The sequence below is a fragment of the Notothenia rossii genome (genome assembly GCF_949606895.1).
Source record: "Notothenia rossii genome assembly, chromosome: 11".
Lineage (NCBI taxonomy): Eukaryota > Metazoa > Chordata > Actinopteri > Perciformes > Nototheniidae > Notothenia > Notothenia rossii.
The window spans coordinates 2,980,159-2,992,812 of NC_136910.1; the positions used below are offsets into that span (position 1 = coordinate 2,980,159).

General features: G+C 40.3%; 1 protein-coding gene across 1 annotated transcript in view; it reads right to left on the reverse strand.

The window, feature by feature from the left end:
- Positions 1 to 2,109: 2,109 nt before the first annotated feature.
- LOC307024374 (voltage-dependent T-type calcium channel subunit alpha-1G-like) overlaps positions 2,110 to 12,654 on the reverse strand; it is a 229,603-nt gene continuing 219,058 nt past the window's right edge. The window contains exons 20-23 of the mRNA XM_079658439.1: positions 10,811 to 10,933; positions 7,396 to 7,582; positions 6,723 to 6,889; positions 2,110 to 2,951 (exon numbers count right to left, since the gene is read on the reverse strand). Of these exons, the coding sequence (XP_079514565.1) occupies positions 2,241 to 2,951; positions 6,723 to 6,889; positions 7,396 to 7,582; positions 10,811 to 10,933 (1,188 nt within the window). The 3' untranslated portion in view covers positions 2,110 to 2,240. The remainder of the gene's footprint in view (positions 2,952 to 6,722; positions 6,890 to 7,395; positions 7,583 to 10,810; positions 10,934 to 12,654) is intronic.

A 12,654-nucleotide genomic window follows, 5' to 3' on the forward strand; every position in this document is an offset into this window, starting at 1 on the left:
TAAAAATCCTTCACATATTTTATACAGTTTTGTGTTATTACCCTTCGGAGAACCAAAACCAACCAAAAAAAAAATAAAAAAAATGTTTCTCGGACAATGAAACCACCGTGTGTTTAAAAACCCAAACTCAGTTTAATGACTTGTTTTTTTTATATATATATTTATATATTATTCCTACAAATACATGGTTTTCAGCACTTTGAAAAACGTTCACTTTCCTCAGTAAACCAAGAAAGCTAGAAATATCCTACAGTGAAAAAAAAGACAAAGACAAACCATCTCGACAAAAGAAAAAAATCACACGTGAAAATAACAATCGAAATGAAATTAAAAAACAACATCCTGTACAAACACTATGGCCCAATAATTTAAGAAAATAGTGTCTCTAAAACGTTCATATTGCTTTGTACCTCCACTGTTGCCGGGCGGATTAAACATGTTTCCCTGCGGAGGTCACGGGGTCGCCGAAGAGAAATGTGTGTGTTCGCGTCTTCTCTTCTTCTGTGGTTGTTTTGGCAGTAACATTACAAAGACAAGGGATGGTCACATGACTACAGTACTTCACCCGGGGTGGTCACATGACTACAGCACTTCACCCAGGGTGGTCACATGACTACAGTACTTCTCCCAGGGTGGTCACATGACTACAGTACTTCACCCTTGGTGTCCCCACTGTTTCTGAACCATTAGGCGCTTTCACACCGGTGTACTTTTACCCGTACTTTTCCCGTTTAGTTCCGTTAGTGCCTGGAATTTCGCGTTCACACCAAAAAGAGAACTTAGTTCCGAGAACTTTTACCCCCATTTTTAGTGCATGCTAGAGAGGTGGTACTATCCTGGGGAGAAAAAAGTACCAACTTCTGATTGGCTGGGCGGATTGCAAACTACGCCCCGTAAAACTCTGAAAAGTTTTTTGAAGCCGCCATTGTATTTGCTGGCATTAGCATTAGCATTAGCATTAGCATTAGCACCGCACAACAACGGAGAGAGAGTAACTTATGGCAACACAAAATAAAACATGGGAGCGGTGGAGATGAGGAGGTGTCGGCGTTCTGGTGATTTACTCTGAAGGCTTCAGTAGAAGCTGCTGGGACTCCCAGCAGCTTCTACTGAAGCCAGTCCCCAACTCCGGGGACTTCCGGCCGGGGACTCCGGGTGGCAGCGCCGTGAAGTTGTTTGCGGCCTGCCAGTAAACCCAAAGCAGAAGAAGAAGAAGTTACGTCAGCGGCTTCATTTGCCTAATCCCCCCTCAGGGAACTTATTCCGGTGTGAACGCGATCGGCTCTTTAGTTCCATGGGGGAACTAAGTGCTGGGTACTAAGTACGGCAAAGTACTTGGTGTGAAAGCGGCTATTGTTACTCTCTACAGCAGTGGTTCCCAACCTCTTCTATCTCCTGAACCCCTAAATACTTTTTATACTTTTATTTGGTTTTAAACCCTCTGTAATCGTATTCAACCAAAGTGCATTAAATGATAATCACTTGTATAACTCACCCTTAATACAAATGCATTTAAACTTGACAGGTACACGTATTGTGAGCAAAAAAACTACATTAAAACTCACTTTTTTCTTAATTTAACCGTTGTGTTGTCGTCCCATCAGCTGTACAAACTTTGTCCTGGTTTGACTGCTTATAAAACATATAGATTTATTACACAAATCTTGGTTTCACCTTTTATTCAATTTAATTCCTATTAATTACTTATCTTTTTTTTTATTTACTGTCAAAAAACCTCAGTTAAATTACCCCCAAAAAAAGGTTTTAAAATAGGCCGAACAAGAATAATTATTTGGAATTTTTGTCAGGCTTCTGTGTTAAAAAGCGCTTCAATAGTTTGTGCATGGGCAGCACATGATTACACCAGATGCTATTCATTTATATAAAACCACTATTTCAATTACGGTAGTGACCACCATTTTATTTTTGTGGCATTTCGATAAAAACAACCCCTTGTTATGACAGAAAAAACATTTATGAATGAGTCCAATTTGACCCTCGGACAACAGGAACATTACGAATATTTTCTTTTGTGTGGAAATAAATTGCAATCCCTAATCTTTTCGACGTACCCCCTCAAATACCCCCGTACCCCCTCAAATACCCCCGTACCCCCTTGTTGGGAACCACTGCTCTACAGCATTATTACTAGAACTAGAACCAAAGACACACAGTGTGCATCACGTGTGTGTGTGTGTGTGTGTGTGTGTCTCTTTCTGTGTGTGTTGAAGGGTCAGTGCTCAGAGCTTTTCTTCCCTGGGGGGCGTCAGTAGCTGTACAGACCCCCCCTCGCCCCCCGTCACCCCGAGGTCAAAGGAGTCACTAGAGGGCGCCCTCCTCCTCAGACAGGTGTCCCGGCTGGGCAGGGGGGAGGGTAGCCCTAACCCTCCCCCCACAACAACCACTCCTGGGGGGTAAAGTCCAGACTCGTCGCTGGGCGGATCCACGGAGATACACGGTGGGCTCATTTTCTTCTTGCGTCGATGCGGCGAGGCGTGGATTTGCGAAAAAACGAAGCCAGATGAGGAGGAGGAGGGGCTACGATTGGGGTTTGTTGACTCCCCCTCCGATGAAAAGCAAGTCTCCGGGGGGGAGTCGAGCCAGGAGTAAGGGCGGGGGGGTCGAGGGAGGCGAGGGGGCGGGGCCACGTTGCTGCCCTGCGTCGTGTCCATGCTGTGAAACCTCTTCAACTGCCTCGTTCTGACGAAAACATCACCATCATCATCACCACCATCGTTTGGTGCCATAGTGATGTCACTTCCTGTCCCCCTGTGGGTGAGGAGCGACACCTCCAGATCCTCCTGGGGGGGGAAGGGGGGGGGCCTGGGTGGTAAAAGTGGGGGAGATAAGGAGGCGGAGGGTGAAAGGGGGAGGGCTAAGTTTACAAGTCCTTCAGCGCTTCCCCCTCCGTCCGAAAACAGAGCCTCCTGAGAGTCGGTCGATACAGCAACCTGGAGGAGAAGGGGAGAGGGGGGGAGGGGGGAAATGTGCGGTGAAAGAGGAGGGGGAGATGAAAAGGGGGAGACTAGTTAGTGGGGAGAGATGAGGATGAGAAGCAGGGGTCAGAGTTCACAGCGTTTTCCCAGAGTCCTCTCTGTTGTCATTTAGGGTTGCAGTGAAGTTGCATCATGTATAGCATGTCAGTGTCTAAAGTTGGTTTGTTTTTGTTTACTAAAGGAGCTCTGCAGTGCTTCCGTTGAGGCGGAACCAGGATTTATTTTTCCTCCCGTCTGAAGGGAATACCTGTCACTCATACATGATTATTATTTCTACTTGTGTTTACTTTCTGATGTCAGAAATAGTTTGGAAGTCCCGGGCTGAGAGGCTGATAATGGCCGCATGAGTAGAATACTCCCATAACCACACTGCACATATTACATTTTATTTTAGTATTGCTTTGCTATAATATACTGCATAATGGTTAAGTATATCCAGATTTCATGTAAGTCATTTTTCTAGATCTTAATGTGTAATAGTTTCAATTGATTTTATTACATTTTTGGGTTGTTTTGTCTTACTTGTTATGCTCCCCTTATGTACAGTTTGCACCATGTACACAGAGGAAAATGACTCGTATGTGAAAACCTATTTGGCAATAAACCTGTTTCTGATTCTGAAGTAGTAGGTGACATTATGTTGACTAATAATTGCAAATTTATGAATCAAATCTTTATAGAATTACACTTAAATGAATGAAAACCCATCAGACACATACAGAAGCCCTGAGAGGCAAGTTAAGGGCGGACTTTCCCCCCCAAAAAAAAATAAACTACGTACCAACATTTTTGTGACACCTGTGAGAAGAGGATTCTCTCTCAGGGGCTTAATAGCACAGTTTATATTATATATATTTTTAACTTGTGTCTTGAGGGAGGTCTATAAAAGAATATGACGACTACAAAATCTGTATTAAAACTCTTAAGATCAAAATGTACTTTTATCCCAAAGGTTATCGTATATTAGGTTAATGACTGATCAGAGATATCTTGAGAAAAGTCCTTATGATCGAAAAATCAACACATTTTTGAACTAATTCAGAGGTGTTTGGAAATGACTCTTTTTGCTTTGAAATGTGATCAAAAAGCACCTTTACTTTGTAGTAATTTAATAAATAAAGCCTAGTGGTATTTTCCCTGAAGGTCATGAAATAAATCAGAGGAAGGTAATTGACATTTCAAAGTGAAATCAGTCTCATCAGGAGAGTGAATGCTGCTTGTTGTTTCATGGACTGAAGGCTGCACGGTGAACTCTGAACCAGACCACTTGACCCTCTGACCTTTGACCCCTCTCACTTAAAATCCTGCGACCTTATCTTATCATCTGAACAGAAAGCATGAGCAGTGAGAGAGGCCAGCGGTCAGAGGGTGAACAAAACATGTCTCTACTGCAGGAGAGGAGGGTTTAGAAAGCACGATGGCGCTGAAACTCAAAAATAAAATGTCGTCAGAGAGTGTTGAATCCACAGAGATGAGGAAGCGAGGCATGCATGAGTTTTGAAGCGAGCTGCACTTTGGTTTCCCTGCTTGAGCCTGAATAGTGAGACCACAGCGACACCTAGTGGCCACAGCAGCAGTACTACACCAAGAAACTGATATCTGCAATTAAAGTAAGAATCGTCACCCTGTCTCTTTTTTTTTTTTAAACACGTTGAGTGCAATACCTAAAAGAGGTGGAGGAAGAACACTTGACTTAAATACTACACTGAAACTCTGCTACAAGAAGAAGCACTGAAAATGTCACTGAAGTAAATGTTTTCGAGTATTTATTGAGAAAATGTGCTTAAAGTATTGAAAGTTAAAGTGCTAATTTGATTGAAATATCCCATGTGAATGTTATATAAGTTAATAATATATGATTAGGTTATCATTGATTCATTATTGATGATTCTGGTTTGTAAAAATAGGGAAACAAGTGAGAAGTTTAATTTCAATTTGCCAGAGGGGTAATTTAATAAGAAGGTGTAAACTATGATTGTTTTTACAAGAGAAAGACTTAAACAAACTTAAAAGGTGCTTTGATTGTGAAATTCTGAAGATATGTCTGAATTTAACTGTTTGTAAAAATTGTGTAATTTTTTTTAATGATTTAGCAAATCCCAAAGCGTCATCTTCATGAAAGAACAACATCAACTTTCACATTTTAAAAGTTGAAATGATGTCTGTTTTTATGTGAAAATGACCTAAAGAGACTTGCAAGGTGCTCTTATTGGGAAATACTTCATGTGTTTTCTGAGCAAAAATGTAACTAAAGCTGTGACGTAAATAGAAAAAGTGTTGAAGCTGAAGGTAGCATGAAAATGTAAGTACTTAAGTCACGTACAAATACCTCAAATGGGTAATTAAGTTCAGTCCTTGAGTAAATGTACTTTCACCTCTGATAGCTACTGCACTCCGTTGACATCTCTGCACCTACAAGCACTAAATAGGATCAATAGTGCTCGACAAAACGGCCAAATGCATATTCTCTGTTCTGCAGCAATCCCCTGAGGTTGTAATATGGTAAGTGCAATGCATTGTGGGTAGCCAAATAACATATCTGTCAGGTTTTAATACATGTTGCTGTGTGTTCCTGGACTTTAATACCTTTGGGAGAGTTTGAGACGCTCTGTGGCTGATGGTGAGCAGAAGGAGATGAGTGGAGAAGAAGGAAGGGAGGGAAGTGTGTGTGTGTGTGTCTCTGTCTGTCTGTCTGTCTGTCTGTCTGTCTGTCTGTCTGTCTGTCTGTCTGTCTGTCTGTCTGTCTGTCTGTCTGTCTGTCTGTCTGTCTGTCTGTCTGTCTGTCTGTGTGTGTGTGTGTGTGTGTGTGTGTGTGTGTGTGTGTGTGTGTGTGTGTGTGTGTGTGTGTGTGTGTGTGTGTGTGTGTGTGTGTGTGTGTGTGTGTGTCTGAAAGGCCCGGTGGTTTTTCTTTAGAGTCTGCAGGTTTCAGAAACATGAGTTCCTGTGTTTGTGCAGCAGCTCGGGGTCGGGTTTTTTTTGGGGCCAACTGAGCTGAGATCAGAGAGAACAGATACCGTGTGGAAGATGATAAAAGATAAATAAAGAGAGGAAGAAGGGAGGAAGACGAAGGAGGAAGAAGAGTGAGAGTGTTTAGAGCATGCAACATGGATAAAGACTTAGGAAAAAGTCTTGAATTGAGATTTAATCACATATATATATATATATATACAGAAGCCCAAAGAAGCAAGTGAGAACAAACATTCTGGTGATTCAATATTCACAAGGAATTAAAAACGTGTTTCTTTTTTAACAAAATGTTAATGTGTGTCTCTGAATACAAACATTAAAAGTGAGTTAGAGCACCTTCATGCACTTAAAACACAGGTGCACAAATCAAATCACCTAATAACCAAAAACCCTAAAAAAAAGTATATACAATAATTCATTGGTTTTAAAATTGAAAAGAAAAAACTTAAAGTCAAAAAAAAAAAAAATCCCCATTTTCTAGAATTATTAATATTTGTGTTATTATTATTATTATTATTATTATTATTTATAAAATGATCAGTTTCTCACTTGCCTCTCAGGACCTCCTCACAGTACAAACAATGACAGGAGTGTTGAAGTGATTTCAGACTGAAGTGATAATCTTACACAGTGTGTGTGTGTGTGTGTGTGTGTGTGTGTGTGTGTGTGTGTGTGTGTGTGTGTGTGTGTGTGTGTGTGTGTGTGTGTGTGTGTGTGTGTGTGTGTGTGTGTGTGTGTGTGTGTGTGTGTTGCAGTCACCTGTCTGCGCAGCGTGCGGCTCAGTGTGTGTGTGCGTCGGGGAGGGGGCAGGCGGGGTATGCACTCCGAGTCGGAGAGGCTGTGGGGGCTGATGGGTCTGAAGAAGTCTGCAGGGACCCTCAGCTGGGAGAGGTCCTCCGGCTGAGAGCAGACGGAGCCTCTGGAGCCTGAACACAACACAACAACAACACATTTATAAACATCAACAAAACAGCAGAGATGTTAAAAGTACACACATTCTTTACTCAAGTAGAAGTACAGATACTCGTGTTTAAAAATACTCTGGTGAAAGTAGAAGTACTGACTAAACTTCTTTACTCAAGTAAAAGTAAAGAGGCTTTGAAATGTACTTCAGTAAAAAGTACCCATAACTAGCAGCTGTTTTAAAGAGTACCTGACCTCCCTTTATATTAATAGAACAATAATTTCATTGTTAGCTAATGAATGTTTCCATGCTGAACAACGGCAACATGACAACGTTTCCATTGGTCCCTCTTCTTTAGAGAAGACCAGGAAATGATGTGAGATTTATAAACAATATTTGAGAGAAATGGTTATTTTGTGTATGTAGAAAACGTTTTAGATCTTTGAGTTCATCTCATGAAAAATGGGAGCAAAAACAAAAGTGTTGCGTTTATATTTTTGTTCAGTGTATGTTAAACTCGTTCAGTACCTGATTGGTTCCTGTGGGGGCCCCCTGTGTGCTCGGGCCCCTGGTTCTGTGCTATAATCTGACCCGGGGGGGCCGTGTTTTCCAACATGTAGCTGTCGTTGGGCAGGGAGTGAGTTCGGACCACCGCCGGCTTCCTGACGCTCAGACGGTTCTCCTCCAGCGGCTGCTCGGGGTCCAGCTGCTCCTCCTGGAGAGAGAGAGAGGAGGTCAGGGGTCTTCACACTCCTTAATACATGTTGACATTTGTTTTGAAGATGAAGGCAGAGAGGCGGTGTTCATCAGCGTACACAGAACACAGACAGATCTTTGCATGTTGGAGTGGATTTGAACAGAGCTGCCACAGATCACAGGAACAACACGATGCGAGGTGGAAACGTCCACTGAGTGTGGGGTGTCTATGGTTTTAAAAGTGGAAGAAAGTCGGCATCTTGTGTCTGTATTTCCTCTCAAAGACATTCATGTGTTTTACTTGCCTCTTTATCAGAATCAGATATCCTTGAGATCAGGGGTTCCCAACCTTTTTTTTATTTTTTACCCCTAACCCCCCCCCCCCCCCCACACACACACACACACACAAGGGGAGGGACGGGGCACGCAACAGCGGTGATTAAAGTTTCAAAGTCTCAAAATGCTACAACTCCTGTCACAAACTGGATGAATGTGAAGTATTGTGTTAAAGGAGGATGAAAGCGTAACTAAGGAGCACTATTGGAGTGACTTTGATGGTTATTGGACTCAGGATTCATTCATTTGGATTCCCGCTGTATGAAGAAATTAAAGGAGGACGCAAGTGGAAACAATTCACAAAGGGATTAAACTGTTTAAAACACATGCTCAAAGTAAACCGGATTTTGCCGATGTGTTTATGTGGATTCAAAAGTCGTAAATAATCTACAAAATGGAGGAGACCGATCTGATTGGAGCAACTGAGACAAATAATCCAACTGAAACCGGCATGGACAATGACTATGTTTTAGAAATGCACTTATCCAGAAAAGCCCGGTTTGGACACTTTACGGGCAGAAGAAACATTTCTATTAAAGAAAGAATTATACATTTCTGCCTTTTTATGCCTTTAATAGCTACTAACTTGAATTTTTATTCAAATTGATTAATTAATTATTTTGTATATTATATTGTATTGTAATGTAGAGACAAGGCTTTCAGTGACAATCATGTATTGCCTTACAATTATATGTAAAAAAAAAAAAGTCTAAATATGATATTTGGCCTCAAATCATCTGAGGCCTGGCGCCCCGCTCCCCCCCCCCCCCCCCCCCCCTGCGATATATGGCCCCCCTCCCCCCCCAGGTTGGGAACCACTGCTTTAGACATTTATTTTATGACTACAGCAAAGGGGACAGTGCAGAGAAAATGCAAAATAAAAACGAGAAGATATTAAATGAAGAAGCGCAAGGTCATTAAATACAGATCGAATAATATCCAAGGAATATCAACACGTAGCTGCATTATAAGATATACAAGTAGATCAGACAGTATTAGGTAGTGAAGAAGCAGCCAGTATTAACAATGTTAAACTGTCAAAATGTATATATTGCATATTTATACATATCTTTATTTATTATGTTAGGCTACTCACTTTATTTTGCCGTTTAACTGCACCGTTTCTCTGCTTTTGCAAAAGGGATTTCTGATGTAACTTAAAGTCTTCTCTGTGATTGTGCTCCGGCTAAAGCTCACATTCACTAAACAACACCTGCAGCAAACACAGGACATCTCAGAGAAACTACGACAACATCAGAGGAGCAAAGACCACGAGAGAAACGTGGACTCACATGGAAAGCACGGAGGAAAAAGACAGAAAAACAAGGAAAAGAAGGAAGGAAGTAAAACTAGGTTATAAGGACACAAAGGAAACATAAGTAAGGATAAAGGAGAGAAGACTGCAGACGAGGAGGCGCTCTAATCTACTGCACTGCACACGTTAGGCTGGAGAAGTGGAGAATGAGAAGTTGGAGGAAGATGGTTAGATTTCCCAGGGTCTTCGAACGCCTCTTGACCTCCTTACCAGTACATTTACTCACGTTTTTGACATATTTTACTTACGTATTTTCATGTTATGCTCCATATTCTTCTACTCAACTACAATTTGGAGGAATATTTTTCTATTTTTGACTCCTTTCCTTTATGGACAGCTTTAGTTGCTTTACCAAAAGTACAGATATTTGAATAAAACACTAGTTTCTAACATGATAAACATATTTTATACATTTTGAACAAAAACAGCATGAACAATTATTCAAATATCAAATTTAGATAATTAAAAAAATGTAAATGTTGTTTTGTTTAAATCTTTTACACATTTAAAAATTTTTTTTTAACTCACTTAGTCTTTGTTTCAACTTAGCTTCTTGATACTTTTCGGGTATAAAGCATTAGCTATATAATATGATGCAGTACTGTACAACTAAACAACCTAGTATATTAAAAATGAACTTAAATTGGTATGATATGCGTTTGTTGGTGATAAAAACCGAATGATAATATTCATTTAAACTGAGAAAAGAGCCAATTGTCAATAATAATACACTTTTTTTTAATACACTGTTTAGCTATAACTAGTTAGCTGTTTAACTATACAGTAACTAGTTAGCTGTTTAGCTATACTGTAACTAGCTGTTTAGCTATAACTAGTTAGCTGTTTAGCTATACAGTAACTAGTTAGGTGTTTAGCTATAACTAGTTAGCTATAACTAGTTAGCTGTTTAGCTATAACTAGTTAGCTGTTTAGCTATACAGTAACTAGTTAGCTGTTTAGCTATAAATAGTTAGCTGTTTAGCTATAACTAGTTAGCTGCTTAGCTATACTGTAACTAGTTAGCTGTTTAGCTATAACTAGTTAGCTGTTTAGCTATACTGTAACTAGTTAGCTGCTTAGCTATAATTAGTTAGCTGTTTAGCTATACTGTAACTAGTTAGCTGTTTAGCTATGACAAATCAGTTGTTTATCTAGCACATTAGCTGTTTAGCTATAACTAGTTAGCTGTTTAGCTATAACTAGTTAGCTGTTTAGCTATACTGTAACTAGTTAGCTGTTTAGCTATAACTAGTTAGCTGTTTAGCTATACTGTATCTAGTTAGCTGTTTAGCTATAACTAGTTAGCTGCTTAGCTATAACTAGTTAGCTGTTTAGCTATACTCTAACTAGTTGGCTGTTTAGCTATGACAAATCAGTTGTTTATCAAGCACATTAGCTGTTTTGATAGCAAACCAGTTGTTTAGCTCTCTTAGCATCCAGTTGTTTCTCAACCTAAGCCTGTTACACCGCAGTGTGTGAGCGTATTGGGAGGGCAAGAGGCTTTGTAAGGGCCCTGGGAAGGAAACACTACATGATACTGCAGAGGAAGAGGAGGAAGAAGAGGATGGAGAGGAGGAAGAGATGATTCGTCAGTACATTGCACTCCTGAGTGGACATAAAGAAGGGGTTAGAGTCTCCGGGGCCCGAGTCTTCAGTCAGATTTAGGGACCAGGATTTCTCCGAGCCCAGAGACAGAGCTTCCATCTCCGCTAGAGGAATCTACCGCAGGAGACAGTGGCTGGTGAGCAGAGAACACACACACACACACACACACACACACACTCTCCGAGAAACACACACTGATAAGGACGGTACACTTAGATTTAACAAGAAAATACAGGTTTGAAACAACAGTTATAAAACTGGAAGTATGAGCAGAGCAAAGAGAAAGAGGAAGAGGAAGACAGAAGTGAAGTTTAGGAACTTCAGACTTTTAAAACTCTCACTAATATTGAATAGTGGGGTTAGTAACAGCAGTTAAAATAAAACACACACTCAAGCTAAAATGCATATTCTGAATTATGCAACAAATGCAATTGACACAATCACACTCTGTCACTTCAACAAATACAAACTGTATTATAGGCATTTTATGTTAAAAATCGTTATCATGTAGCCAAGAGAAGGGTCAATATTAAAACATACAACTCAGACATATTTTAAAAAGCTCTTGGATAATCTGTGAGTTTTAAAGTGTTACATTTAGGAATAAAAAACATTTTGCATACCAAATTACAAATATATGTTACGGTAGAGTCTGGGGGGATACTTGCATCGTTGTCCCTCATAATGTGCAACCCAGCCTCACGGCATTTCGTGTTATAGTCACGACATTTAATCAAAAGCAATGTATTTCTATTGGTAGTGTGTTTCGTGCCTGCACCACGTCTTTTTGTCCGGTCGGGTCTCGGAAGACCAGAAGCTGTGTGGTTCATAAAAACATGTTCTTACTCAATATCAAGCCACGATTATTGTTTTTATTTTAAATCGTATAATGTCAGACTTTTTTTGCCGTCCGTGAGGAAAAGAAATGGCTCAGAGCCTCAGAATACTGACATCTGTATTTTTTTTATTTGTTATTCTTTTCTAAAGAACACACTGTTATTAACTCACCAATAACACACAATTATCCTTGCTTTTATTTATTTGTTTAATTCTATAATCTTTTTTGGCGTCCGTCAGAAACTGAATTTCAAAATAAAATAACAGGAAACAGACGTAGGCCTATAAGGGACATTTCGATACGAAATCCGAAAAACATTTCGGAGTTAAACTCAGAAATGTTTTTTCCTCACGGACGGCAAAAAAAGTCTGACATTATACGATTTAAAACAAAAGCAATAATCGTGGCTTGATATTGAGTAAGAAGATGTTTTTATGAACCCCACAGCTTCCGGTCTTCCACGACCCGACCGGACAAAAAGACGTGGTGCGGGCACGAAACATACGACCAATAGAAATACATTGCTTTTAAAATCGTTCTGTGTAACACGAAAAAAAGGGGAAAATGGTGTTGGTGAACACGAATCAATAGATTACATTACTTTCGTGACTATAACGTGAAGTGCCGTGAGACTGGTACTAACTAAAACTTGGAGATTCTTCAGTTTTTCTCAACGTTTTTACGCCCCTCTCCTGGCTCAACTATTTCCCTAATGCTGTCGTACAAACAAGCAAACAGGAAGTGGAAACATTTATATTGTAGGCAGTGTAAAGCACATTAATGTCAAAGTTGTGGAGTCTTAATGTTACACTAAACTCCTCCAAGCAGCTATAATAGTTTGTAGTAAATCACTGCAGAGTTTCAGAGACAGTTTTACAGAGTTCGAAAGCCTCGGGCGGTTGTGGTTCCTGTGCTGCTGGATATTCGGCCTTCTACCTGCTGCACAGAGGAAATGATTCCTGACAGGTGAGTGGGACATCCAGAGCAGAGAGGAGAC